Genomic DNA, 26,684 nt, shown 5'->3' with positions numbered 1-26,684 from the left:
TGGGTCAAAATACCAATGCCCTCAGCACTCACCATTGGAGTCTTCTGTTCCTCTGGGAATATTTGGGTTTTCTGATGGAAAAGAAATAGCAGAGAGACAATTTTATTGTGTGTGTGAGGGGAAATGAGTGAGGATTCGTGGAGGGGGGGTGACCCCGTTTGCTACCCTACCAAAAACAATGAGCCGGGTGTGGGTGTCAGTGGAGCCCAGGGGGTTCTGGGCAGTGCAGCGATACATGGAGCCATTGAGCTCGGCTGGAACCCGCTCCAACACCAGCTCCTTGCCATCGTGCTCAGCGCTGCCGTCGAGGAGCCGGCTTCCCACCCGTGTCCAGGTGAAGAGGGGCTCAGGGAAGACTTCATTCTGCAGGGAGATGGGTGTAAGGAGTGAGCAAACCCTGTTGTGTACCTGGAGCAAGGACGGGGTCCTGCTGAAATGCAACCAAAGACCACCAAGCCAACCCCATAAAGTACTGGTGTGGATGCAAAGCTGTTCATTGGCATGGCATTGTCCCCATGGCAATGGGGATGGATGTATGGATGTATGGATGGAGATGCTGACCTGGAAGCCCTGCACCAAGATCCTCACGGTGTCTCCGACACGGGCTCTCGTTGGGGTCATGGTGATCTTCGGGCCCTTCGGAGCAACTGCAAGGGAAAGGGACAAGAAGGGATGTCAGCTGAGCACAGCATTCCCAGTGCTGGTGGGTGCCCTTGGCTGGGGTTAACGATGGTTTGATGAATGATTGTGGTGAGGGGTGGCATGGCCTGTGCCAGCCCAGGGCGGGCTGGTGGCTTGGTGATTGATGGACAGTCTGGTGGGTGTCCAAATGATTGATAGACAGGTAGTCAAGGACTCTGCAGGAGGATGAATGGGAAGACTGAGATTGATAGCCGACTGTAAGGGGGCGCGTTGATGGTGAAGGACACATTTCCTAACCATGCCTTTCTCTGCTCAGAAACAGGAATCAAGAGAGGTCAGGTTGGATTGAAGACATGGAGATGGACACCTCAGGAAAGCATCCTCAAGACAAGGTGGCCTTGGTGAGTCCTGAGTGAGTGCTGTTAGCATGGGAGATGGCCACAAAGCCTTGCTGGCACCAAATGCCAAGCACAGCCCTGCACAAAGGAGGGGATCCCAATGCGTCAGGGTGGGATGGGGCAGCACCAGGAGCTGCCTGGTCTTTGAATGGAAGGAGGCTTTTGGAGGCTCAAAGGGGGAAATGGGCAGGAAGGAGGCTGTGGTTTGCTAAGAGCATGTATCTCATCCTTTGTACCTTCAAGCACTGCTGTGGATGGGACAGGCTGAGCCTGAACATCACCCCAGCAGCACACAAAGGGACAAACAGCCACCAGAAAACACATCAGTCTGTGGTGGACATTGGGTCTGGGAAACGGCATCCATGGCCCAGAATGCTCTGCATGGACACACACCAGAGACCATGGTTGTGCACCTGGACTGCAATACCCATGCAGGATCCATCCTTCCAGTGTTGGAGCAGGGTGGATGGGCTTCAGGTGCTGCACCATGCTATGGTTTGTACCAAAAGATAGCTTTCTGTACCAAAACGAGTGGCTTGTCTTGGTTTCAATGTGGCTTTTACTGAGAATACATAGAGTGTTTATATACTATATATATAGAGAGAGGGGTTTAATGGGAGATCTGCTGTGAGGTTGCCCAAAACCTGGGTGTAGATGGCAGCAGTGGGGTGCCCAATAAGGTGCCCAGGCTGGAGGCATCTTAGGGCATGAGGAGGGCTGTGGATCTTGGGGGGCAGTTTGGGGTGAGCTTTGCTATTACAGGTATTTGAGATACTGGGGAAGAAGTAGCAAGCCATCAAGGTCTTGGTGTCATGGGGAGCCCCCGAGAGTGGACACCTAAGCCTGATGAGCAGAAGAAGGTGTGAAAATGCAGGACTTAGGCTGGTTTTTGGCTGGTTGTGTGCTGGGAGAGAGCTTTAATGCTCTGTGGGGAGGAACAGATAGGGCCCTCTATTATCAAGGGAGCTGCTGCTCCTGCCTGCTGACTGCCAGCCTCTTGCTGACCTCCTCATTGGCACTGACCTCCCACTAATTGAGGTGGTTGATGAGCTGAAGAGATGAAGCACCAGCACAGAGAGGCTTGTGCACACTGAAGCCTGTGCCAAGGATGGGTGGGGAGCCAACAGGGTGAAGCTCTCCAGGAGATGGTGCATTGTTGGTCATGCAGGGAGCCAAGTGCCCCACTTGGCCAGGACAAAGCCCAGTCTTCCTCACCCAGCTCAAGGGGAGGAAGGCTGGAGCAGCCTGTCCAGGAGGGTACCCTGGAGCTTGGCAACCCCACTGGAGAGCACTGCCAACAGGGAGGCCCTGGCATCAACCCTACCACCCTATCACGGATGGGGCCTCACCAGCCCCACAGGCTCCCTGCATGCAGGGGCCAGCCTGGCTCATCCCCAGCAATCCCCATGGGATGAGTTCGGTGGTGATGGCCAATAAGAGTCATGGCATGTCCTCAGGTCTCTTGGGACTGGGTACTGGCAGATGGAGGTGACATCACTATGAGGTGAAGGTGTCCCCTCCCAACATGACCCCAGTCCAGAGGAGCTCCTCCATCCCATCCCCTCCCATAGGAGGTAACACTAAGGGGCTCCCACATCCCCTGCAGGCACCAAAGGCAAAGACCCCCCAGGTCCCCCCAACACAGCCCTCAGGTCTAACATCCCCCTCCTTGCTCATCCCTACACCCAGCATAGCCCTGGCTCCCCTCAAAACCAGCCCCTCCTGGTCCCCCCCCAGCTCTGGTCCTATGCCTCCCCTTTATATGCAAACACCCATTCCCTTCTCACCAAGGGGGCTTCATGCATCACTGACACCCTCCCCCCCCAAAAAAAAAAATCTAGGGCTGTGCCCACATTACCCCTTGCCATTGACATCACTGCCTTGCTCTGATACCCCAGGAACCTCTATTCCCAGCTACCAGCCCCACACATCCCCCCAAACCCCCACTGCCTGCATCTAGAGCCCCTTCCCCAGCCCTATGTCAACACAGCAAGCCCACCCTATAGAATCCAGGTCTTGCTCCTCTCTATGGGGCACCCTGATGCTATGAGGACTTGGGGGGGGGGCAGCATCCCCACAGCCTCTTTCTTTCCCTCCCCATTCACAAGGGTCTCTGCACTCTATAGACCCCAGGCCACCCCCCTACTCATCCCTAACAGAAGGGTGGATGAGCCCATCTCATGCCTGATGGATCCGTACTCCTACTCTGACACCCTGGCATCACCATCATCGACCATCATGCAGCCCTATGTAGCACCTTGTTTTGGCCTGCGGGTGCATGAAGACGCCCAAAAGAAAATAGAAAGAGCAATAAAAAGAGGAGAAAAAGTACAAAAAGGGTCAAAAAGTGCAAAAACCCCAAGAAACAGCCCCACGAAGCCACCACGGACTGCATGGATCTTACCAAGCGTCACCTCGGACTGCATGGGCATGGAGAGTGCCGGGTGCTTCACCTCGCAGCTGAAGAGCGCCTCATTGTCGATTTGGGGGTTGAGGGTCCAGGTGAGGGTGGCCCGCGCCTCCACCGTCCCATCACTGACGGGTGCATGCGTGTGGCGGAAGTAGTAGATGGGCTCTGCCACGTGCACCCACCGAGGGAATTCCCGGCTCACCACCGTCTCGGGAATGGTTTCGGTGACGGAATCCCGCTCGGCCGCCAGCCCCCTTGGGGGGTCCAATGTGGCCGGGGCTTGCCCAGCTCCCACCTCGCCTTCATCCGTTAGGGATTTTGGCACCTTGGTGTCATCCAAGTCGCGGTGAAGGAGGTTACGTGGTGCCCAGTTCCCGGTGCCGACCGGCGGCTCCGGCAGCGGCGTGGCCTCGATGGGTTCCCCGTCCCTCTTGAAGTACACCTGCAAAGGGACAAAAGGGACAGTGAGACCAGTGGGGAAGGTCATCACCACGGACATCCCCACATCCCACCCCTTGGGTGGCTTTGCTTGGAGCTGTTTCCCAAGGTCCCCATGGAAAGATGGTGCACGGTGAGATTGGGGTAGCAGGCAGCTATTTGCCTTATTTTGCCTCCAAAATCAGCACATACTTGTGATATATTTTTAGCATATATATGTATATATTTGTGTTTGCTTCACATATACATATGGAAGATAAACCCCTGGGGGCTCACCAGTGGGGCGGGTTTGCCACCAGAGACCACACACACCAGGGTGAAGTTCTGCGCCTGGTAGCGGCTGAAGGGTGCTGGTGTGTCAGCGGCGAGCACTGAGATGGACGTTGGAGGAGCTGCCAGGGAGCAGAGCAGGGGCATTAGTGTGATGTCCTCAACACCCACCCATCTCCATCCTCATCCCCATCCTAGTCCTCATCTCCATTGAAACATGGAATGGTTTGGATTGGAAGGGAGCTTAAAGCTCATCCAGTTCCAACCCCTGCCACGGGCAGGGACACCTTCCACTAGAGCAGCTTGCTCCAAGCCCCTGTGTCCAACCTGAACTTGAACACTGCCAGGGATGGGGCAGCTACAGCTTCCTTGGACAGACTGTTCCCATGCCTCACCATTCTCATAGCAAAGAATTTCTTCTTATGTCCAGCCTGAACTTCCCCTGTTTCAGTTTGAACCCATCACCCCTTGTCCTATCACTGCAGTCCCTGATGAAGAGCCCCTCCCCAGCATCCTTGCAGCCCCCTTTAGACACTGGAAGCTGCTCTGAGGTCTCCATGCAGCTTCTCTTCTCCAGGCTTAACAGCCCCAGTGTTCTCAGCCTGGCTCCATACAGGAGCTGCTCCAGCCCCTGATCATCCTCGTGGCCTCTTCTGGACTTGCTCCAACAGCTCCATGTCCTTCTTATGTTGAGGACCCCAGAACTGCACACAGTGCTCCAAATGGGGTGTCACAAGAGCAGAGTAGAGGGGCAAGATCACCCCCTTTGACCTGTTGTCCCCATCCTCATCCTCACTCCCATCCTTGGGGATGGAAAAATGAACCAAATCCCTGCTGTCCTCCAACCCTGAGACCCTGCAGTTGCTTCCCCTCCATTCCCACCCATCCTGGGCTGCACTCACCCATCACGTTCAGGAACACATTCCCGGAGGCCAGGACCACCTTCTCCCGCGTGGCTCGGTCATAAATCCCCACATGACACTCGTAGGGACCATTGTCTGAAATGCGCACCTCAGGGAGGCTGGAGAGGAGAGACAGAGTTCACCACCTGCTCCTCCTTCATCCTGACCCCATTTTACCAGGGGATGCAGTGGTCAGCATCCGGATCTCAAGGTGTCGGATGGGGTTGCTTTTTACCAGTGACAGGGATCAATACACTATTAATAAGTGCAACGGCTGCAGGAGAGAGCTGTGTAATGTGGTTCAGCAGCTGGAGTTTAGCGGCACTGACAGCTCCTCGGGAGGGGAAGTAATTGCATTATAGAAAGGAGAGGCGTATGGGAGCTAAAAGCACCACCAAGAGCAGAATCCCACGAAGCCTGGACATCAAACACCTGCGGAACGCCGATGTTAAAGGCTCAACACTGGACATCACAGACCACTCAGGCGATGCAATGGCTGTAGCAAAACATGGCAGATAAAAAGCATCAAATGCTCCAAGCAAACCGAGAGTACACATGGATCGATAGATTATCTAGGGCCTTTACAGAGATATAAAGAAAGCCAGGAGAGGAAGAGATGTGCAAAAAGCTCAGTGCTGCTGGAGGTGGAGATGATCACACCAGCTGCAAAGGAGCCACTTTGCTGACTAGCAGCTCCCACCTCACCAGTTGCAGCATCATCCCACGTCCCCGACTGGTAGCATCCCACCCCATCAGTCAGCGTCATTATCCCACCTTGTTGGCTGGCAGCATCCCACATCACCAGCCAGCAGCATCCCACCTTGCCGTCAGCAGCATCATCCTGCCTTGCCAGCCAGCATTATCCCACCTCAGTGGTCAGCAGTATCCCACCACAGCAACAAGGATAGGATCAGTTCCCATATGGAGAACCCTTCAAGCCACTCTCAGCTTAATCCCCTCCACTTTTCTGGACAAACCGAGGCATGCGCCTCACAGGGCTTCTCTATCCTGGGGTAAATCTGGCTCTGGTTTACTGGATCCTTTCTGGAAGCCTCTGGCTGCCTGCCCATGCCTCATCCTTGCTACATGAGAACCCCACCAGCACGAGCAAGCCCCTGTCGAAGCAAACAGTCACTTGGCAGCTCCTTTTAATGGCCTTGATGCTTTCAACTAAGCCTCCTCCATCTGTTCCAGCCTCTAATTACCCACTCACCGAGCGGGAAATCATCCACACCCTTCGTTAGCGGCTTGCAGGAGCAGTGTTGGTCCCCACCAAGCTGGGGACACCGTGTCCCAGTGGCTGCCAAGGACAAACCCTTTGGGTTTACACGTCGATTTGGGTGTAAAATGGTCCTAATTGGGTTGGTTCGATGTTTCTGCTATGGGTAAGGACTGGAGGGAGGGGCCTCCCAGCCCTGCAAAGCCAAAACACTGCCCGTTATGTCCTTTGTGTCCTCTAAGCATGCCGAAAATAAGGGAAAAAAACCCTATATAGATATTCATAAAGCAGTGCCTTCCTCGACAAGGGTGGGTTTTTAATCAAAGGAGGGGAAAGGAAATAATCCAGGGTTGGATATCTCTCAGCTTTGCTCTTCACATCTGAGCGGGCGGCGTTCAAAGCCGCTATGAAAAGAGGCAGCCCCGGCAGCCCTCTGTGCTGTGCAGATAAGAGCCGCGCCGCTCGGGATAACGCTCCGTGGGACGGCACCGACGTGCCCGTGCCATTGCAAAGATGAAAAGAAGAGATGAAAATCCAGAAGGGTAAAATGAAAGGGAGAGAAAAACTGAGTGAAAACGGCTGGGAAGCACCTGACCCATCACTAAACCCTTCCTAATAGTGCTCCATTTCTTCACCAGAGCCCAAAATAAGGCAGGACACCCCCCCCCTCCAAATAGAGCATCAAGCCAATGATTCAGAAAACAAGTCTTTTCAGAGCCTCTAAGAAATATCTCCTTTCTCTCCAGGCAACTTGCTGTTTTCCTCTGAAAAAAGGCGACTGTGTGAAAAGACTTTTACCATGAACATCCCTGGCTCCACGGATGATTTGCCGGCGCCGTGCCGATGATTACCGATGCTTTTAAGTTCTTGGTCCTAGGGCGGTGAAATTTTCTGCTTGCAAATTCTATTAGTTCTACAATATGTGGTGAAAGGGAGGAAAACGGAGGGTTCTGAGCCAAAAAAAGCAGCTGGGGGTTGGTGCAGTGTGCCATAACCGGGTGAACATGGCGCGTCCTTGTCGCTTGCTCAAGGGATGTTTGTGATGTCTCGCTCTGCACACAGGGGATGTTTTAGCCTGGTTTAATACCCCAACTTTCCTGCTGCTTCCCTTTTTGAGGAGAGCAATGGCCAAATCCAGCATTGAGTGAAACCACTGGGTTTATGGCAGGAAGCAAGGCTGGTGAGTTAGGGAATGTGTAATCCCTTTGTGAAGCCGCCAACACAAGCTCTAAATAACAATTAGTTGTGTCAGAAATGTGTACAACATCGGAGTGAGCTGCTGAGCGGAGCCTGTGCTCCAAGGGGAAACAAAATAAGGGAGTGGAGCAGCCTCTGAGCATCTCCTGAACACCCTCTTGGGCAACCTATTGCCTGAGCATTCCCTGAGCAAGCCCCTGAGCATCCTCTGACCAACTCCATAGCATCTGAGCAAGCATCTGGGCTGCCTTTGACCATTGCCTGATCATCCTCTGACCAAGCCCCTGAGCATCCTCTGACCAACCCCATAGCATCTTCTAAGCAAGCCCCTGACCATCTGCTGAACATCCCTTTGGTAACCTATTGCCTGAGCATCCTCTAAGGAAGCCCCTGAGCACCCTCATGACCAACCCCACAGCAATCTCCTGATCACCCCCTGACCTTCCTCAGCAATCCTTGAGCATCCTCTGAGCAAGCCTATGGTACCTCTAAGATTCCTCTGAGAATCCCTGAACATCTCCTGAGCAAGACCCTGGATATCCTGAATATTCCCTGAACAACCCCTGAGTAACCTCTGAACATCCCAAGCTTCTCCTGATCTTCCCATGAGCAACCCCTGTGCATCTTCCTGAGCAGCCCTTGAGCACCCTGAGACTCCCCTGAGCACCTCCTAAGCAACCCCATACCATGTCCTCTCCAGCCCTGCTTTCCTGCTTTTTCTCCACTCCATAGTCACTTTATTCCCATGCAGCCATCCAACACACTTGTTCTTCCTTGGAATAAAAACCCACCTCTGAGTGTAACAGAAAAAAACAGCAAAAAAAAAACCCCTAAAACTCAAATTCCAAGGAATTAGAAGGAATTTCCACTTGCGAACTTGCTCATCCGATGGGAACAGCCCTGTCAAGCTCTTTCCAACCACACACAGCCATTTGGAGTTAGAAACATCACATCACCTTGAGGAAACAACTGTATTTTCCCCATCGGTCACAGAATTGTTATAACGACGTTGGGAAACATGAGCTACGGAATGCGATTGGCAACTTCTCATTTAAAAAGGAAACAAAGAGGTAGAAAGTAATAATTGTGGAAAATAAATACTTCACCCTGGCTTTTTTCACCTTGAATTAAGTCTACCCCTGACAGTTTTTACCAGATTTGGTTTTCCTTTTATACCATTGGCAATAAAGCAAGTGTGTAATTAGTAATAAAGCTGACACCCCTGCAAGTGATTTTGCACTTGGAAAAGAAGCAAAGACAAACTTCCATGCTGCTTGCTTTAAATATAGGTAGCAATTTTGTTGTTTTCCTAAGCCTTGCTTTTCTCTGCCCTTTTTCAGCCCTGGAAATTGCCACCAATGTCACCTATTCCCTAGGGACAAGAAGGAACATTTGGACAGCCCTAGGATATTTGGTGGTGGAGCATTAAGGCATGATAATTTCTTTGCAATGCAATGAATTCCTGGGACAGTCAAAGAGAACACATCGAGTATCACAGAATAGTTTGGGTTGGAAGGGACCTTAAAGCCCATCCAGCTCCAACCCCTGCCACGGGCAGGGACCCCTTCCACTGGAGCAGCTTGCTCCAAGCCCCTGTGTCCAACCTGAACTTGAACACTGCCAGGGATGGGGCAGCCACAGGTTCTCTGGGCACCCTGTGCCAGCGCCTCAGCACCCTCACAGGGAAGAGCTTCTGCCTTATCTCCAACCTGAACTTCTCCTGTTTCAGTTTGAACCCATTACCCCTTGTCCCATCACTCCAGTCCCTGATGAAGAGTCCCTCTCCAGCATCCTTGCAGCCCCCTTCAGACACTGGAAGCTGCTCTGAGTTCTCCACACAGCTTCTCTTCTCCAGGCTGAACAGCCCCAGTGTTCTCAGCCTGGCTCCATACAGGAGCTGCTCCAGTCCCTGATCATCCTCATGGCCTCCTCTGGCCTTGCTCCAACAGCTCCATGTCCTTCAATACCTTCACCTACCCCAAAGTAGGTCCAGATTTCTAAAAATAGGCATTAAGAAGCATCCAGCATGCTGGAGAAGGGGATATCAAGGTGACTTACCGCACAGTGGACTGGTAGACCAAATCCTCCCTCTTCCGATAGTTCTCCATGTGGGAGAAATTGGTGGAGAACATGGCATCGAAGGTGAAGATCTTCTGCTTGATGGTGCCACCATCGGTGACCTGCAAAAGTAAAACCCGGATATGAGATGCACGAGCATCTTCACACCAACTTTTTCATTTGTAATATGTTTTTATTATATTTATCTTTAATTTCTTCACTATTTTTCTTAAGCATCAATAAATATTATGTATCTAGTATGAGCTTGCTGAAACCAAATGCAAATCCAGTGCATTTCCATCCCATTATCATTTTGCCAACTCTCATCTCCATCTGCTCAGTGGGGTTGTAATTTTTAAGAGGAAAAAGGCTCTTTTTAGGAGCAGGGAGGACTCATTTCTTCCCTGTGCCCCTCAGTGTCTTCAGATTTATCTCCCCCCTTCTGAGGAGCGAAGTTTAGCACAAAATGAGGAGGAAAAGGCAGAGGAAAGCAATGTGTGTGTGTGTGTATGCACATTTTGGGGGTGTAACAGCTCAGATCGGTCCATCAGAGGGTTAGAACAGTTATTTTTTAACACAAGCCAGGTGCAGACGAAAGGGATTTGGGGGATTAACCCCCAAAACCAGCATCTCTCAGGGAGGCAACCCATTTTGCCACCCAGCATTTCTCTCCCCACTTGGACAAAGCTCATCTTTGATTCCAGATTTGATCTTTTCCCCCTTTTTTATGGCTAAAAGAAAGGAGGAAAAAACCCAAACTGCTGACACTAAAACCACCTCTTCACATTTATTTGTCAAGGCTGAGGCTTTTATTGCAAAGAAAATACATGCTGGCACGGATGTGGGATAAAGAACTGCAAGAAGAATTATCAATGTTGTAAATCTTCGGCCTTGGGAATGAGGGGAAGTTTTCAAGGACGTGTCTGATTTTCCCTGGCTTTTATTGATGCCCTGGGGTAGATGTGGGGAGAAACCTTGGGGCTGCTCCCAGGCTGAGAAGCTCTTCCTGGATCATCTCAAAGGGATTATGCTGGGGATACAACAGAGTGGTTGGTTCAAGGAGGGATGCTCAAGGAATGGGGATGGGGAGCAGTGGATGTGGTGCTTGTAGACCAGGAGTTTGCATCCACAGGAGTTCCCCAGCACATCCAGACAGATGTGGGCAAAGCCAGGGAGCATCAAGCTACATCCAAGGATGGGAGTGGAAAATGCAGCTCAAAGCATCACTCGTGCCACCCATGGGACCCCTTGTATCCCCCTGAGGATGCACAGTAAGGCAAGATGCTGCAGCCTGGTTGTATCCGTAGGGAATTACAGGCAGTTAATAAGCTCCTGTGGAAAGGCACATATAGAATAGTCTCTCTCTAGGGATTAGACCTACTTTCAGCCTTTTTATGTGTGCCCTGGGGTCAATGATTTTGGAGAGGAGCTGCATATGAAGTTGGTGAAGCCACAGGGGTGCAGGAACAGCCAAGCCACCTCTTGCCGGGTTAAAAAAGAACGAGAACTCAGCAGCATGCAATGGTGATTGCCCCACATTATGTGCCCACACTGAGGAGCAGGAATAAAGGGGCACAGGACAAGGAAAAGGCAGGTTTAGGGCAGCTGAGCTCAGGCAGGCTTTGGCTGCCTGCTGCATTATGTATAAGCCCTAGTAAAAACCTTATTCCTGACAAAACACCAGCAATTGCCACTGCACAGGGAGACATTAACCTCCTGCTCCTTCCTGCTGTCACAGAGGCAGCCCCATCCTGCCTCTTTCCTCTCACCAGTGATCCGGCCCTTCGCTGTCCCCAAAATACACTGGTACCATTAATATTGCAGGAGCATCTTGCTGGGATGCTCACTGGTTAGATAAGCATCAGGGAGAGATGGGTGGGAGACCAAGGGGATCGGTGGGGAGGGATTGTGAAGGACAAAGTGGTTATAAAGGGACAGGGTCTCTCCATAGCACTCTGGGACATGAAGCATCACTGGGCTCCAGTCCTAGGGCTCAATTTACACCCTTTCTCCAAGGAGCTGCAACAAGCACTTGCTGTGGCAAGAGGGAAAATAACCTGAAGGGGCTGTAAGGTGTGAGTGCAATGCTTAGTGTGCTTCCAGGGGTTTGCATCATCCCTACATCCAAACCCATGTCACAGCCACTGGGAGAAACACATCATGCTGGAAAACCCCTCTTCTAGCTGATATCCTTCCTCCTGCCCTGAGCTTGCTGGACCACCAGTCCTTCCTTGCTCAGAACCATCCAGAACACCACCAGCAGCACACTTGTCTTCCAAAAGTACAGAGTAGCTGATTTATTTGCCCAAATCCAGATGGTTTGATCCCAGAATGAGCGCTACAACCCATCTTTATCCCCCAAAGGGCAGCACCCATGCTGGTACCCCCGTCTGGCATCACTAAACCACATGCCTGATCAAACACGTGCTGGGAAGCGCAGCCCAGGCTCCCCATTGCATCCCTGGAGCCAGAGTGATGCCCATACCCAGACGTAATAAAGAACTCAATAAACTGTGCTGCTGCTTGTGACCTTCTCCCCCTGCCTGAGCATGAGGAATTTAAAGAGTTCCCCCACACTGGCATGTAAATGATCATCTCCCAGGTAGATGAATGGCACGAATCAAACCTCTCACAGTTACCAGCCCAAGATCTCTCCATCAGCAGCTTTGCTCAGATCGTACAGAATATCTCTGCAGCCTTAGAACTTGAGTTTTTTACCCTATAGAAGAGCAGGTTTATAAATCAGAGGCACAACCCACCACAAATGGAGTTAGCTTGAAAATAAAGAGGGGGCTGTGAGTTTCTGAGGGTGAGAGGTAAAAAGCAGTATCCCGATGCCTCCAGTCTGGACCATCCCCAGCATCCCCAAACAAACACCCCCAAATCTGGGCTGTCCCAGCAGCATTGTATGGTATAGGAAGGGCTTGCAACAGCCCCAGCACACTGGGTGTCCTTCACTTGGCTCCTCCATCCTGTCTTCCCCCTCCCATGGAGCTGATGCCGCTGCAAGTAGTGACTTTATCACTGTCACCAGCAACATTTCCCGCTTGGAGCCACCGAGGGAGATGCCGGTCGGAGCTGTAACGTCTCATTGCTCCTAATGGGCAACGACAGAGGCAGCCCCTGCAGGGACTGGGCTTTGTCACCATTGATCAGGCAGCTCTGAGAAGTACCACCAACATCTGTAATGCATCGGCTCCTACCTGCCTTGGCCACTGGTTTTGGAGCACATCAACCCCAGCACTCCCAGGCTTTGCCAGGCAGGGCTCCATAGTGCAAAGTGAGCGGAGCTCATGTGGACTCCTTGAAACGCATCCTGCAGGTGGGAGAACCCCTTGTTTGGGATGGGGAGCACAGGGGTTCAGGGATGCTGATGCACCGGCGCCTCCCACAGGACTACAGGAACCCGCTGATGGAGATGGAGACGAAGGTGCTGAGCGCTAGGAAGTGCCAGGTGGTGTTTTTCCGCCTGAAGGAGATCCTGCAGTGCCACTCCATGTTCCAGATCACCCTCGCCTCCTGTGTGGCCCATGTAAATCCCAGCCTTGTTTGTGTTGGAAGGGACCTTAAAGCTCCTCCAGCTCCAACCCCTGTCATGGGCAGGGACCCCTTCCACTGGAGCAGCTTGCTCCAAGCCCCTGTGTCCAACCTGGCCTTGAACACTGCCAGGGATGGGGCAGCCACAGCTTCTCTGGGCACCCTGTGCCAGCGCCTCAGCACCCTCACAGGGAAGAGCTTCTGCCTTATCTCCAAACAGAACTTTCCCTCTTTCAGTTTGAACCCATCACCCCTTGTCCTATCGCTACAGTCCCTGATGAAGAGCCCCTCTCCAGCATCCTTGCAGCCCCCTTTAGGCACTGGAGCTGCTCTCAGGTCTCCCCTTCAGGAGCCTTCTCTTCTCCAGGCTGCCCCAGCCCAGCTCTCTCAGCCTGGCTCCAGAGCAGAGCTGCTCCAGCCCTCGCAGCATCTCCATGGCCTCCTCTGGCCTCGCTCCAGCAGCTCCAGGTCCCTCTTGTGCTGCTGCCCCAGAGCTGGATCAGGGCTGCAGGGGGAGTCTCCCCACAGCGCAACAGAGGAGTAGATAAGTCCTCATGCATGGGTGCTACGGAGAGCAACGCCTGCGCATGGGTGCTGCAGACAGCAACACCATCCCCGTCTCTCTGTTCTTTTCCTTCTTGCTAATTAGACTGAGTACCAAACTCTAATTAATTGAGGCAGAGCAACCCCAGACCCAAGGGCTCCCCTCCACCCCCGGCTCTTCCAGCTGTACATCCCCAAGCCAAACCCCTGCTCCCCATTGGGCAGAGGGATGCTGAGCATAGGATCACTGCTCTCCTCCAGGGAATCCTGCCCAGCCCTTGCCTGCCACCAGAACTGTGCAAAAGACTTTATTGTGATTGCCATCATCCGAGCCCCCGGCTGTGTGTACAGGCTGCTGCCAGATGTCTGTGCAGAGCCACAGCAGACACCCTGAGGATTGTCCCTCCCTTTCCCGCTTCCTATTATTTTCCTTTAGAGCTCTGCACTGCTGCAAAAAGCCATTTCCTCCCTCCCCATCCCTTGCTGCAGCGTGGCACTGACCATACTAATCAGGTCTCAGTGTGACCCCCAAGACGCCAGAGAACAGCTTGACAGCTCCGTGTCTTCCTTGGACTCATTACAAGGATGCCACCGCCCTGGTCCTCTGCACAAGGGGTTTTCGGTGCTCGCATGATGCACAAGGGGCCCAGAACATGGGTTTGCACATGTTCTCAGGCACATCGCGCCTTCTGGGGATGACTTCAGCATGGAGGGGGTGGGTGGGTATTCATTATCACCTCTGCAGATGGTGCATGCTCCTGTTTGGGCTGTGAAAAAGCCCCCTTTGCTCATCCCAGGTCTCCTTCAGTCCTTGCATTAAGCAACATAAAGCAGCGGCTCATGCCAAGAGCTGAGGGAGAAGTTATCCACTGCTGCCACCCCTGTTTGCTGCCCCTCAGCAATGGGGCTCCCATGCTGGAGAGAGGGTTTGGGGGTGCTGGTTTGCAGAATGGTGCTTCTCAGTGGGGTTTTACCTGCCTCACCCATGGTAAGAATCTGGTTTACACCTCACAGCCTTGGTGTGCGCGCACCTCAATGGGTTATGCACCCACCCCATGGGTTATGAATACATCCCATGGCTTATAGACCCACCCCATGGGTTATCCACCCACCCCATGGGTTCTGAATACATCCCATGGCTTATAGACCCACCCCATGGGTTATCCACCCACCCCATGGGTTCTGAATACATCCATGGCTTATAGACTCAACCCATGGGTTATGCACCCATTCCATGGGTTATGCACCCACCCTGAAAGGTAATATGCACCCACCCTATGTGTTATGCACCCATTCCATGGATTATACACCCACTCTGATGGGTTATGTATACGCCCCATGGGCTATGGATATGTTCCATGGGTTATACATGCACCCCATGGGTTATACACCCACCCTGACAGGCTATGCATGCTCTCAACAAGCTATGCATGCACACGGATGGGTTGGAGATACATGCACCACACAACCTGATGGGTTATGCATGCACCCTGATGCGTTATGCATGCATCCCAATGGGTTGTGCATGCTCCCAGCAGGTTATGCATGCTCCTGACAGGTTACACACACACACTTCATGGGTTATGCATCCTCCCCGTTGGGTTAAGCATTTACCCCATGGTTCTGCATGCTCCCAACTCGTTATTATGCATGTACCCCAAGGGGTTATGAATGTACCTCATGAGTTATGGATGCACCTCATGAGTCATGGAGTTATGGATGCACCCCATGGGCTATGCACCCACCCTATGCCCTACACCAAACTGCTGCCAGTGAGTTTGCTGCTGTGTTCCCCTTTCTGCTTTCCCTCCCTCCCCAACCCAGTGTGTGCCTCTGGAGCCATTCTGCACCCTTAAACTCAGAGAACTCATTCTGCTCTCTGTAAAACAAGACATGGGAAAGGGAAAGGGGAGCCCCAGAGGGTCCCCCACACCCCGCTCCAGTGCTTCAGTGCGCTCACAGAGATGCTGTGAGGATGATTTACAAATGGTAGGAATAGAACTGCACAGCCCCAGCATCTCCACCTGGCTCACATGAGACCATCCATGACCTCTGCACAGGGGTTTGGGCTGCAAGTCCATGAGCAAGACAAGATGGGGGGAAAAACCCTAAAAACAGAAGGGAATTTGGAAAATCCTGAAATCTTCTATGAGAAAAATCACTTTCTGAATGCAGGAAGATCCCTGGGAAAGGAGAAAAAGGGAAGGGGAGGTAAAAAAACGGGAAAAAAAGGGGGATTTGTGATGATAAAAATAAAAGCTGGGTTATTTTTTCCCTTCTCACTCTCTCTGTGGTTACTCAGAGTGTAATTTGCTCGGCCACCCCAGCCCATCGTCCTCTCACCAAGGGCTCCTGCATCCCTCCACGCAGGGGGATTAAACAAATCCAGACCCAGCTTGTGGGAAAGTGGGTTAATCCAATCTTACCGAGTGGGAAAGGGAAGGAAAAACCTGGTGGAGATGGTGGAAGAAGCACTGCACAAAAATCCTCTTCCCCAAAACAAGGGGGAGACGAAGCCAATTGCAAGGTGCCATTTAAGTACCGGATGGGTTTTGGGTTGTATTTTGCTGTTTCTCTGCTTGCATCCCCTACACACCCAAACACAAAGAGCTAGGACGTGATGGAAATATTCCTGTGCATACACCACGCTCCAGCAATTCAATATATATCGTTCCAGAGAGCACCTTTCCCTATAGAGAAACCTGCCAGGAGGCAAATAACAGCTTGAAGGCAGAAGATGCTCCTTGTTTGGGGAGCAGAAACAAGATGGTAAAACCAAAACATATCCTTGGATGAAGGGCAGTGGTTTCACCCAATGCCACCAGCCCCCTTGGCTCTTTCTTTGCCTCCTCTGTGAGCAAACATCCAGGCAAAGAGCTGATTTTTTCCCATCCTGGCAAGCTGAGTTTCCTCCGGTCAACCCATCATAGGGGGTTTAGCTGTGTTTGACACCTTATGGTGAAATTCCCCAGAGAAAGCCAAGAATACTGCTCTGGACTCTTATAGCTGAGGCTGGAGCCAGGCTTGGTGCAGATGGGAGTGACGGTGGTAGGGGGGGACAGCCACAGCCTCCAAATCCCCCTTCCCCAGATAAAACCAGTCTTGCTTTGCTCCATATCAGCATTTCACATCCATGAGTGTTTTAGGGACAGGGACAGGAAGGGGAAAGGTTTTTCTTGAGAAGTCCAGCGTGAAGAGCCCAGCGCTGCTCCCCAAGCCCTGAACACCCTCAATTTTGCCTGATTTTGCATGAAAACCGCTGTCTTTTTTGCATCATTTCACACCCAACATGCAAATCCTCTTCCTACAGTGGTGCCAACTTGAGCCCCCAGCTCCTAAACCCCAACCATCTCTAACCCTCAGTGCAAAGCCCCCCAGAACCAGTCCTGCAAACCCCAAATCCACCTGGAAAATAGAACAAAATGCCTGGAAGAAGCCTCGTGGAGCCCTCAGGATACTACAAATCCCCTTTACATCTCTCCCTGATCAGCTTTTCAAAGGCCAGGCTGCCCGCCCGCTTCACCGAATCGATATTCCCATCGGCAAGAGCACCGTCTGCCTTCCTCTCCACCATCCAGCCTTGACCTTCTGTTGGACAGGAGCAAAGCAGCCAGGTGGCTTCATGTCCCTGTCCCCAAGGGCAAGGAAGAGGCCCTGGCAAGGCTTACCCGGTACCAGACGATCTCCCGCATCTTCCCATCTGTCTTGAAGTTGCATTTCAGAGTGACGGCATCTCCCACCACCACGGGCGGCAGCGGCTCGATGCTCACTGTCAGGTAAGCTGGAAAAGGTACAAAAAGGGGAAAATGAGGCTTGAGCTGCTGGGGAAGGGGGTTAAATACTGTTCTCAAGTGGTTTTGTTGTATTAATAGCTCTGGCTGCATCCCACCAAGGGTAACGCACAGGCAAGCCCATCAGAGAGGCATCTTGCCCCATTGCTGTAATAAATTTTGGCTGCTCCCAATACACCAAAGAAGTAAAAACTGGGATAAAAATCCTTCCTGACCTTATTTACCAGTTTATAGCACCAAAATGCAAGGAACAAGCATTCAGCTGCTTCTCCCCTCGCCAGCTTTGCAAAACTACACATTTGGCCAAATAAACATTGGGCAACTGGATTTTGAGGATCACACTGGTCCACACGTAAAGCCCTGGTCCCATCAGCCACCTTCCCCACTTGCCAACTCAAACCCATCCTTCCTATAAAGATAGAATCATGGTACGATTTGGGTTGGAAGGGACCTTAAAGCTCCTCCAGCTCCAACCCCTGCCACAGGCAGGGACCCCTTTCACTGGAGCAGCTTGCTCCAAGCCCCTGTGTCCAACCTGGCCTTGAGCACTGCCAGGGATGGGGCAGCCACAGCTTCTCTGGGCACCCTGTGCCAGCGCCTCAGCACCCTCACAGGGAAGAGCTTCTGCCTTATCTCCAACCTGAACTTCCCTTTTTTAAGTTAAAACCCAGGTTCTACTTCACCTCCCCCATTGCTTCTCTCTCCATCGCAGACCCAATTCCTTGCTTTGCTTGAAAACCCTCTAAATTACTCATTTCTTACAGGATCAAATCAATCAGAAGATGTGCAAAGCCCAACCTGTGGTTTTACAGCCCAGCTTTGGCTGACAGCCTGATGCTTCCCCATCTCCCTATAGCTGGATGCAGGAGCCGTGCTTGTAGCAGACGGGAAGTCAGAGCACGGCGGCTCCGTCTGGCCCTTTTCTCCTTGTTTCCCCTCGATTTGCTGCAGAAGGATTGCAGGAGCACGGAGCAGCAGGGTCAGGAGGGCAGGCATTCACATTTCTGTTTTATTCTCCTCTGGCTGCTGGAAGATGTCAGATTGACAGCTGGGCAGATCCAAACCCTCCTTTAGCATCCTTGCCCTGACTGTATCCGTGTCTGCAACCAGGACACCACAATCCAGCACTTAACCCACTGCAAAAAGCCATTATTTGCTTACATCAGGTGGAAAAACAATGGGGAAAAGAAACCCCGGAGCACCTGGATAACTGGAGCAGGGTTGGAAATGGGGCTGCACAAACTGAGACTCCTCTACAGGAGATCCCTTGGAACAGGGGAAGGTGATTTCCTATGTCCCACAGGCAGTGATTTGATCACTTGTAAAGCAAGTTGCTGGTGTTTTGCAATGATCTCAACCACGACCTGCGGGAGAGCATGCTGCACACACACGTGCCTGCTGCAACAGCAGAGCAGCGTGGCCTGGCATATTGAGGGCTCTAAAACTCAAGAAACCCTCTTTGTGCTGCTTTCCGGGGGGGAGCTACAGGAGCAGGTTTGCTGGGTGCAAGGAAATGGGGTAAACCATGGATTTTGTTAGTGGTGGTGAGCATTTGCAGCATTATGCAGCAGGAGACAGCAGCACAGACCAGGGATGGGGGCTGAATTAAAGGTTGTTTTAGCCCTGAAACAGTGCACAGAAGGATGGGGTTTAACGCTGCACCTTTGCACCCCCAGCCTGATGCCTCCCTCCTTGCTGACAGCAACCCAAATCCTCACATTCATTCCGGGCCAGCTTCTTTCCAGCCTCTCTCCTTGCCTGGACAGGGTTTATTTTAGCACGCTAAAGCAGGGATTAATTCCTTGCGGCTGCCAACAGAGCACACAACCCCCTCGAACTCTGCAGATACAGGGAGGCAGCAATGGGAGAGGGAGGAGGAGGATGGATGCGAGGAAGGTCAGGAGAGGTCTCGCAGCGGGTGCCCCCGTTCCCCTTGCTTTTCTTTTGACATTTCCAATAGGGAGGTGAGCAACAGGCAGGAAAGCAAAGGGAAAGGGATGAGCAAACATACTGCAGCTGCCCGGAGGAAAGCAGGGATGGAGCCTCAACGTGTGTGGAAAAGCTCTGCCTCTTCCATGAACCAGGCAAGATTCCACCTCCCTTCTGCCCCGGTGTGGATCAACAGGGTGATTAAATAAAGCCAATGGGTGACAAAGACACAGTTAAGATTGCATTTTCCCTTGTGTCCACAGACTAGTGAGAGATGGGAGATCCTGGTTCATAACTGCATCGTCTCCAGATGGTTTTCCACCCCCTTTCTGGTGTCATTGGGTTTCATACCCTATGCACAACAGTGGGAAGCTAAAGCATCCCCATTCCAGCCCAGCCAAGTGCTTTGGTGGTGCTTAGGCCATCTCCTGATGGTTGGTGGCTTTTAAAAGTCAAAAATAGCCATTTGCAGCAAACCACCTCCACTCACGTGAAGCAAATGCATTGGCCCAAGCATTTACCCAAGTAAATCCCCTTGCAAACGCATCCCCAACCAGCACCTTCTAGATGGCTCCAAATACAGCCCAAATAGGCTCTGCTCCCTCCTTGAGCCACAAAACCTCTTTGAGATGGCAACTGGGCTGCAGCCCATCAGCTCCCATTTCCATGCCCAGTAATTTGGGCTCAGCTGTGCTGGGAGGGTATCTGGTCCTTAAAACCACCAGAGTGTAACCAGAGGATGCTCTGGTTTTCCTGAGCAGATCCTGCATGGCAAAAACAAAGCTCTGGAGCACCATGGTTTATTGCATCAGTGCTAGGGGAACAGGGACTGCACAACGGCTGATCCTGGAGCCCCAGCAACACCTGGAAGAGGAGGGAAGGTGAAAACCCACCCTCTTGAAGAGCATCAGCTGCCCAAATTCAGAGCAAAATCACCCTAGAAAGTGGGAAAAAGAAGGAGATGAAGGAGCGAAACAGATGCACGGTCCCTGAAGGAACCAGCCCCATAAATGCTAAGAATGTGTGTAAGGGAGAGGGAAAAGCAGTGAAAATAAAGCCAGGTACTGAAAAATAACACAGGAATCCAGATGGAGCTGTCCAAAACCTGCTGTTTTGCTGTGGCTGATGTGCGTATCTCATCCCTCATACCCTGAATCTCATCCCTCATCCCCTCCCTTCCCTTTGTTTTCCTAAAGCAGAGGATGGCAAAGTGTCACCAGTCCTCAAAACCCCTACTTTTGTCCCTTTTTGGATTTACTGTGGAGAAGAAACCAGCAGTGACAATTATTACTGACTTTTAAGGCCTATATTAAACAGGGCTGAGCATCAGATTTGTACCTCCAAAGGAAGAGCCCAACCCACCGTCTCCATCATCCTCTGTGTTATCAGCATCCCAAAAGCAGCTTTGAACCCTGAGGCTCCTCTCCTTCCCCTTTGCTCTATTGAAATGAGACGTATTCCTTAGTGCAAGCTATGCCAGGCCACCCTTGGATTAGATTCAGCCCTATGGAAATCCAGCCCTCTGATTAGATCTCATCCCTGGGGAAAGAAGAGTATTTTTGCTAGTGAACGGTGGGAATTCTTGTGACATCCAGTTTAAAGGGGGGTGGAAAAAAAGGAGGGGAGAGGGAAGGGAGAGATAAATGAAATGTCCTTTTAAATCAGGAGTGACACATTAATAAAAGGAGCACATTGGAACATGCTCAGTGCTTTCAATTACAGAATAGCTGCGAGGGAGGGGGCAGGTTTCAGCCTGGCCACACAAGCGGAGGATGCAAAGGGATGCTTCCACCAAGGTACTGGCAGAAAGCCCTGTTTCTCCCCCATCTGACCATCCCAAACAGGCAGAGGTACCCCCTGTCCTGTTAAGGAGGCGGAATGAGAGAGCAGCTGAGTGGGTGGGTTGCAACCACTCAAACACAACCCACTACAGACCCCCTGGGTGCCCTTGGAAACCTCGGGGTGATGGAGCCTTTTGGTGTGTCCCAGCACCACAAAACAACCCCTCTGCATCTTCCCCATGTGCCTGGTATTTTTTAACCTACACAGAATCATGGAATGGTTTTTGTTGGAAGGGACCTTAAAGCTCCTCCAGCTCCAACCCCTGCCACAGGCAGGGACCCCTTCCACTGGAGCAGCTTGCTCCAAGCCCCTGTGTCCAACCTGGCCTTGAGCACTGCCAGGGATGGGGCAGCCACAGCTTCTCTGGGCACCCTGTGCCAGCGCCTCAGCACCCTCACAGGGAAGAGCTTCTGCCTAAGAGCTCAGCTCAGTCTCCCCTCGGGCAGGTTCAAGCCATTCCCCTTGGCCTGTCCCTACAGGCCCTTGTCCCAAGCCCCTCTCCAGCTTTCCTGCAGCCCCTTTAGGCACTGGAGCTGCTCTCAGGTCTCCCCTTCAGGAGCCTTCTCTTCTCCAGGCTGCCCCAGCCCAGCTCTCTCAGCCTGGCTCCAGAGCAGAGCTGCTCCAGCCCTCGCAGCATCTCCATGGCCTCCTCTGGCCTCGCTCCAGCAGCTCCAGGTCCCTCTTGTGCTGCTGCCCCAGAGCTGGATCAGGGCTGCAGGGGGGGTCTCCCCAGAGCACAGCAGAGGGGCAGGATCCCCTCCCTGAGCTGCTGCTCACGCTCCTTTGGATTTTCCAAAGCTCTCCTATTCCCTGATTCCTCACCTCCCAGCACTTCCCAAAAAGCCAGCCTCAAACCATCCATGGACTGTAGCCATCTGGGACATATCCCCAGGCTTTAACCCGTCCCCATGCTTGCGGTTGGTGATGGTCATTTGGAGCAGCAAAGGTGTTTCAAGGGATCAGAGTGGAGCAACACCTTGGGATGGAGCCAGAGAAGAGGACACATGGGGATGCAGCTGCCCCATCTGCCCCCACCGTGTCCCCCCCATCCATCAGGTGCCAACACGTCCCCTTGGCAGAGACAGGGAGAGATAATATTAACACATCATCATTTTAATCAGCCTGTGATTAGCAGGGCTCATACATAATTCACACCCATTTCTCCGCCGTCTTCCGGCAGTCACTTTGCCAATCCCACAGTGGTATTTTGGGGTGCAAATACAAGGAGAGAGGGGGGGGGAAAGAACCAGGATCTCCCTAATCGGTGCAGGGTTGATTGTTCTCTAGGATTTAAGGCAATTGGTTCTTAAGGAGGCACTTTGCCCCTTGCAAAAGAGCCAGCTGGGATGCTAAAGGCTTACAAATCACACCCCAAAACAGCAGGGAGTGATCCAGCTCCCCATCCATAACCACAGGAAGACGATGGCCAGCACAAGGGGAGGCCACCAGCATGCAAGGGCTCATGGCCATGAGCGGAGCCTTGCGAACAGGGACGTCACCTCAGCACGAGGCTGAGGAGCATTAAGCAAACGCGCTTTGACTTGCAGCACTTTGCAACATCTTGTTCATTAAAGATTAAACACCAGCAGTTGCTCCCGTTCCTGGGAGCACCACAAATGCCTTCTCCCTCCCTGCCAAGCTCCGGCGATGCCTTATTTATGATATTCCAGGTCGATTTACAATGATAATGTGTTGCTGTCTGTCCTTGCTAACCCAGGAAGGCTGCAAGGGGCAAGAACCAGTGAAGGGTTCGCATCTGCCCCAGTTTGGAGCGGCCAAATTTTGCTGAATCTGGAGCTTTTCCTCCTAGAAAGCTGCTGCTCTGATTTATTTATGTTTTCCATAAATGATGGAATAAGTGTTTTAACACAGGTTTAACAACAGCGAGTGGAATAGGATGTGACAGATGGACTCAGCATCATGCTTCCAAAGGGCACGGTCCTTTTGCAAAGGGGGAAAAAAAGGGTTGGGGGGAGCCTGTTTGTGTTTGTAAAGGTATAAACTGCTTCAGTTTTCTTTGGATTTTTAGCTTTTCCTTCAAGCAATCCAAAAGCTGAGCTCCGCAGCCCATCACTGCCCATCCCAAAATCACATTGGCTTTTGCATAATAGAGCTGGTCCACGAAGTAAACCCACTGAAACAACATCACCCGCTGTGAGGAAGAGCCCTGCTGGCAGAGAGCAAATTGTATTAATACTGTGTAAATAGGATATTAACAGGCCGACCAAACAATTAAGAGCCCATAATTAAAATTCATCTTCCTTCACATGGTGGTGCATTAAAGTACAAACATTTCATTAGATGCCTCTTACCTCAGCCATTTGCATAAGTGGGAGGAAACACTTCGCAGCTGTAGCTCTGATTATGCTTCATGGGGGGTTGCTGGACCAAACCAGCCCCTAGATCCTTAGGCAATGCAGAGAAGATGTATAGAATATAAAGGGAACATGTATAGGATATGCTTTAGTCCATTTTTCTTTGCCTAAGTAGGATGCAATAGGTGCACTGAGCCTGACAGGTCCTACGGATGCATCTCATGTCATGTTAGCTCCTTGTAATGTAAGTCAATAATTCTAATCAATGCATTGATTGAGCAGGGCTGGTTTGGCCTTTTGACCCCCTTTAAATCAAGATTAACTGAGAAAACCACTTCACTGGGGCTCCTGGGGACAAACAGGCCATAAGGGGTGTGCTTCAGTTAGGATTTCATGATCAAAATGGGTCAAAACAACAAAATGATGAAGATTTACTCATCAGATTTTATCATCAATGCAAAAACCAAAACCAAATCCCAATGATTTCAGTGCTGGTGCCAAAACCCAATTGAGATTGGACTCTTGGACACTCCCCACAGCTTTCCTTTCCTCCTTAAATCCCAGATTTCTCCTAGAAAAGGTATCCTAGTCAGAAAGAGAAAGAAATGATGCCTGATTTTGTGCCGTGCCATGGTACTCAACACCACTTGTGTGCATCAGTCTTAGTATCACGGAGAGCATCTTCAACACCGAGCAATCAAGTAAGGGCTTCCCAAAGAGATCTGTCAATACACCTTCAGAAAAATCAATTCTTACACTAGTTTTGTCCTCATTATGAGCACTAGAGTCAGCTTGATATTCTTAAAGGCAGAGATTGGCTCTTATATACCAGTGCCACTAGCTAAGCACTGATATGGTGCAGTAACATCGTAAGCTGCAGAGAAACAAAGACCCAGGCTCAAAATGGATCATGCTGGGCTAAGAACATGTTTCAAATGCTTCAGCTCAGTAGGGTTTTCCCACACATCAGCACAGCCTCGGCATGGTAAATGACCTCAGACACAGAAAGGGAGAGTTTGGACCACTTTGGGCATGCAAACGCAATGCGTCATTTGGGTTGTGGGAGCCTTGGGGTGCTGCAGTGTCTCCTTCTCTCTCTCCATTGCTCATCCCCATCTCCCCCTTCCCCTATTTCCACCTTCCTCTCTCTTATTTGTTTCTATCAACTACTCAAGCCCCAGCTCGATCCATCACCAAGTGCTGGCTAGTAAAATAGATGGAAACATGAGCTTTCTACAAGCTTGTTGCCACCTTTGGTGCGTGTCTCATGACAAACAAATCCGTGGTGGATAGAGCCATCCGTATCAGCTACGTGGCTTGGGCACGGACTGGAACAAAACCCTGCTTTAACATCTTCATCACGCCTTTTCTAAGTGAAGGCTCATCGGCAAGGCTGTTCCAGCTCACCGGAGCACAGGATGAGAAAGCCCATTTCTAGCTTGGATTCTTTTACTCACAGCACCAAGTTAGTGTTTGTACTACATTTCCGTCAAGGCATTTGCTTGATATCCTTGGGAAATCAGTTGTTCCAGTAAAAAGATGGAAGTTCTGAGGCAAAACGGATAAAGCATTCATCTGTAGCAAGCCCCTGCCCTGCTACAAATGCTCTGGATGACCTTGGATGCACGATTTTGATTCCCAATGGATCCCTCAGCCTAAAACTCAGGTGATGTCCCAGAGGCAAACTCAGAGGCACAATGTTGGGGGTGTAAGTCATGAAGCCAAGGTCCACATCCTGCCCACCCTAGAGACATGTGCCACTGCAAAGCCAAACCCACCAACTACAACATGAGAGATGGTGGAGAAGTGCCACTTTGGGGGTGAATGCAAGAAGATGTCTGAAGGGAAGCAGAGGCAGTGGACAACTGGGAGCAGTAGGATTTTGAGGGTACCTTACCAGGATAAATGGGAAATATTTTCCATTTGGATAATACTTCAACACCCCCAAGGGTGAAGAGTGAGGTTACCCCTAGATGAGCATTTCTCTACATACACATAGAATCATGGAATGGTTTGGGTTGGAAGGGACCTTAAAGCTCCTCCAGCTCCAACCCCTGCCACGGGAGCAGCTTGCTCCAAGCCCCTGTGTCCAACCTGGCCTTGAACACTGCCAGGGATGGGGCAGCCACAGCTTCTCTGGGCACCCTGTGCCAGCGCCTCAGCACCCTCACAGGGAAGAGCTTCTGCCGTATCTCCAACCTGAACTTCCCCTGTTTCAGTCTGAACCCATCACCCCTTGTCCTATCACTGCAGTCCCTGATGAAGAGTCCCTGAAGAAAAACCAGAGACCCAACCTGAAAACACCCATGAAGGAAGCCCAGAGACCCAACCAAACCCAAGAGCCACTTGGGAAGCATCCATCCAAACCCTATAAATCAATGCCAAAAGAAGCAGCCAACATGAAGAAGATGGGTCTCGCAACCCCACGCAGATTATCAGCAGGGTTGCGCTTGCTGCATCGAGAAGTCTTCTTGATATATTGCATTTTATTAGCTGCTCCCAAACCCTGCACAGGCTCAGAAGCCATGTACATAAATTATAAATTGAATATTTATCTCCCACCACCACGCAGACGTGAAGTATGTTTAGCAGCATTTACTCTAGCACAGTAAAACTTTATTTATACTATCTCCTCCCCACTCTGCTGGCGTGCTCAGTGCATCCCCAACAGCTTACAACACACACCTCCACCTCCTAATGACGCTTAAGGTGGGGGGGAATGAGTCTATTTTACTACCACATCTTCACCCTACTGATATAGCTACTAAAATGTAATGCTTTAGTGCAGCACTGAAGCACCCAGCTGTGGTTTATGGCTGATAAAATGGGTGGCCACGACCTGTGATGGGTCATTGGGTTTGGGTTTTGGAAGGCGAGGATGTTTGTCATCGTTATGGTGCTCGTCGCTCTTGTTCCTTTATCCCCATTTCCAGGTTATTTAAGGATTCGGCCATCCTGGGAGCCTAGTTTTGGGGGTTTTTAGGGTCCTAAATGATGTCTTCTTCCAGGAGAGGAGGGAAGGTGGATGCAGCAGAGCCAAATTCCCTTGAAAACCCAATGGCATCAGTGATTCAATGTCTTTGCCAGCACCTCTTGGCCTCTCCTCAGCTGTGTGAGCAGCTGCTGGTACCAAAATGAAGCTCAAATTGTCTGGGTCAACCTGGGCCTCAGATGCCCCATTTTTTAAATGGAG

At 51.4% G+C, this 26,684-nt stretch overlaps 1 protein-coding gene across 1 annotated transcript in view; it reads right to left on the bottom strand.

Annotated features, from left to right (window-relative positions):
- IGSF21 (immunoglobin superfamily member 21) overlaps window positions 1-26,684 on the bottom strand; it is a 39,924-nt gene that overhangs the window by 559 nt on the left and 12,681 nt on the right. The window contains exons 2-9 of the mRNA XM_061367806.1: window positions 17,283-17,395; window positions 9,535-9,656; window positions 5,061-5,179; window positions 4,165-4,280; window positions 3,445-3,892; window positions 562-647; window positions 171-363; window positions 33-71 (exon numbers count right to left, since the gene is read on the bottom strand). Of these exons, the coding sequence (XP_061223790.1) occupies window positions 33-71; window positions 171-363; window positions 562-647; window positions 3,445-3,892; window positions 4,165-4,280; window positions 5,061-5,179; window positions 9,535-9,656; window positions 17,283-17,395 (1,236 nt within the window). The remainder of the gene's footprint in view (window positions 1-32; window positions 72-170; window positions 364-561; window positions 648-3,444; window positions 3,893-4,164; window positions 4,281-5,060; window positions 5,180-9,534; window positions 9,657-17,282; window positions 17,396-26,684) is intronic.

Source organism: Neopsephotus bourkii, unplaced genomic scaffold, assembly GCF_033783945.1.
Source record: "Neopsephotus bourkii isolate Nb327-2 ecotype Australia unplaced genomic scaffold, CSIRO-AGI_Nbou_v1 NB_1399, whole genome shotgun sequence".
Taxonomy (NCBI): domain Eukaryota; kingdom Metazoa; phylum Chordata; class Aves; order Psittaciformes; family Psittacidae; genus Neopsephotus; species Neopsephotus bourkii.
This window is presented reverse-complemented; position numbering and strand designations above follow the sequence as displayed.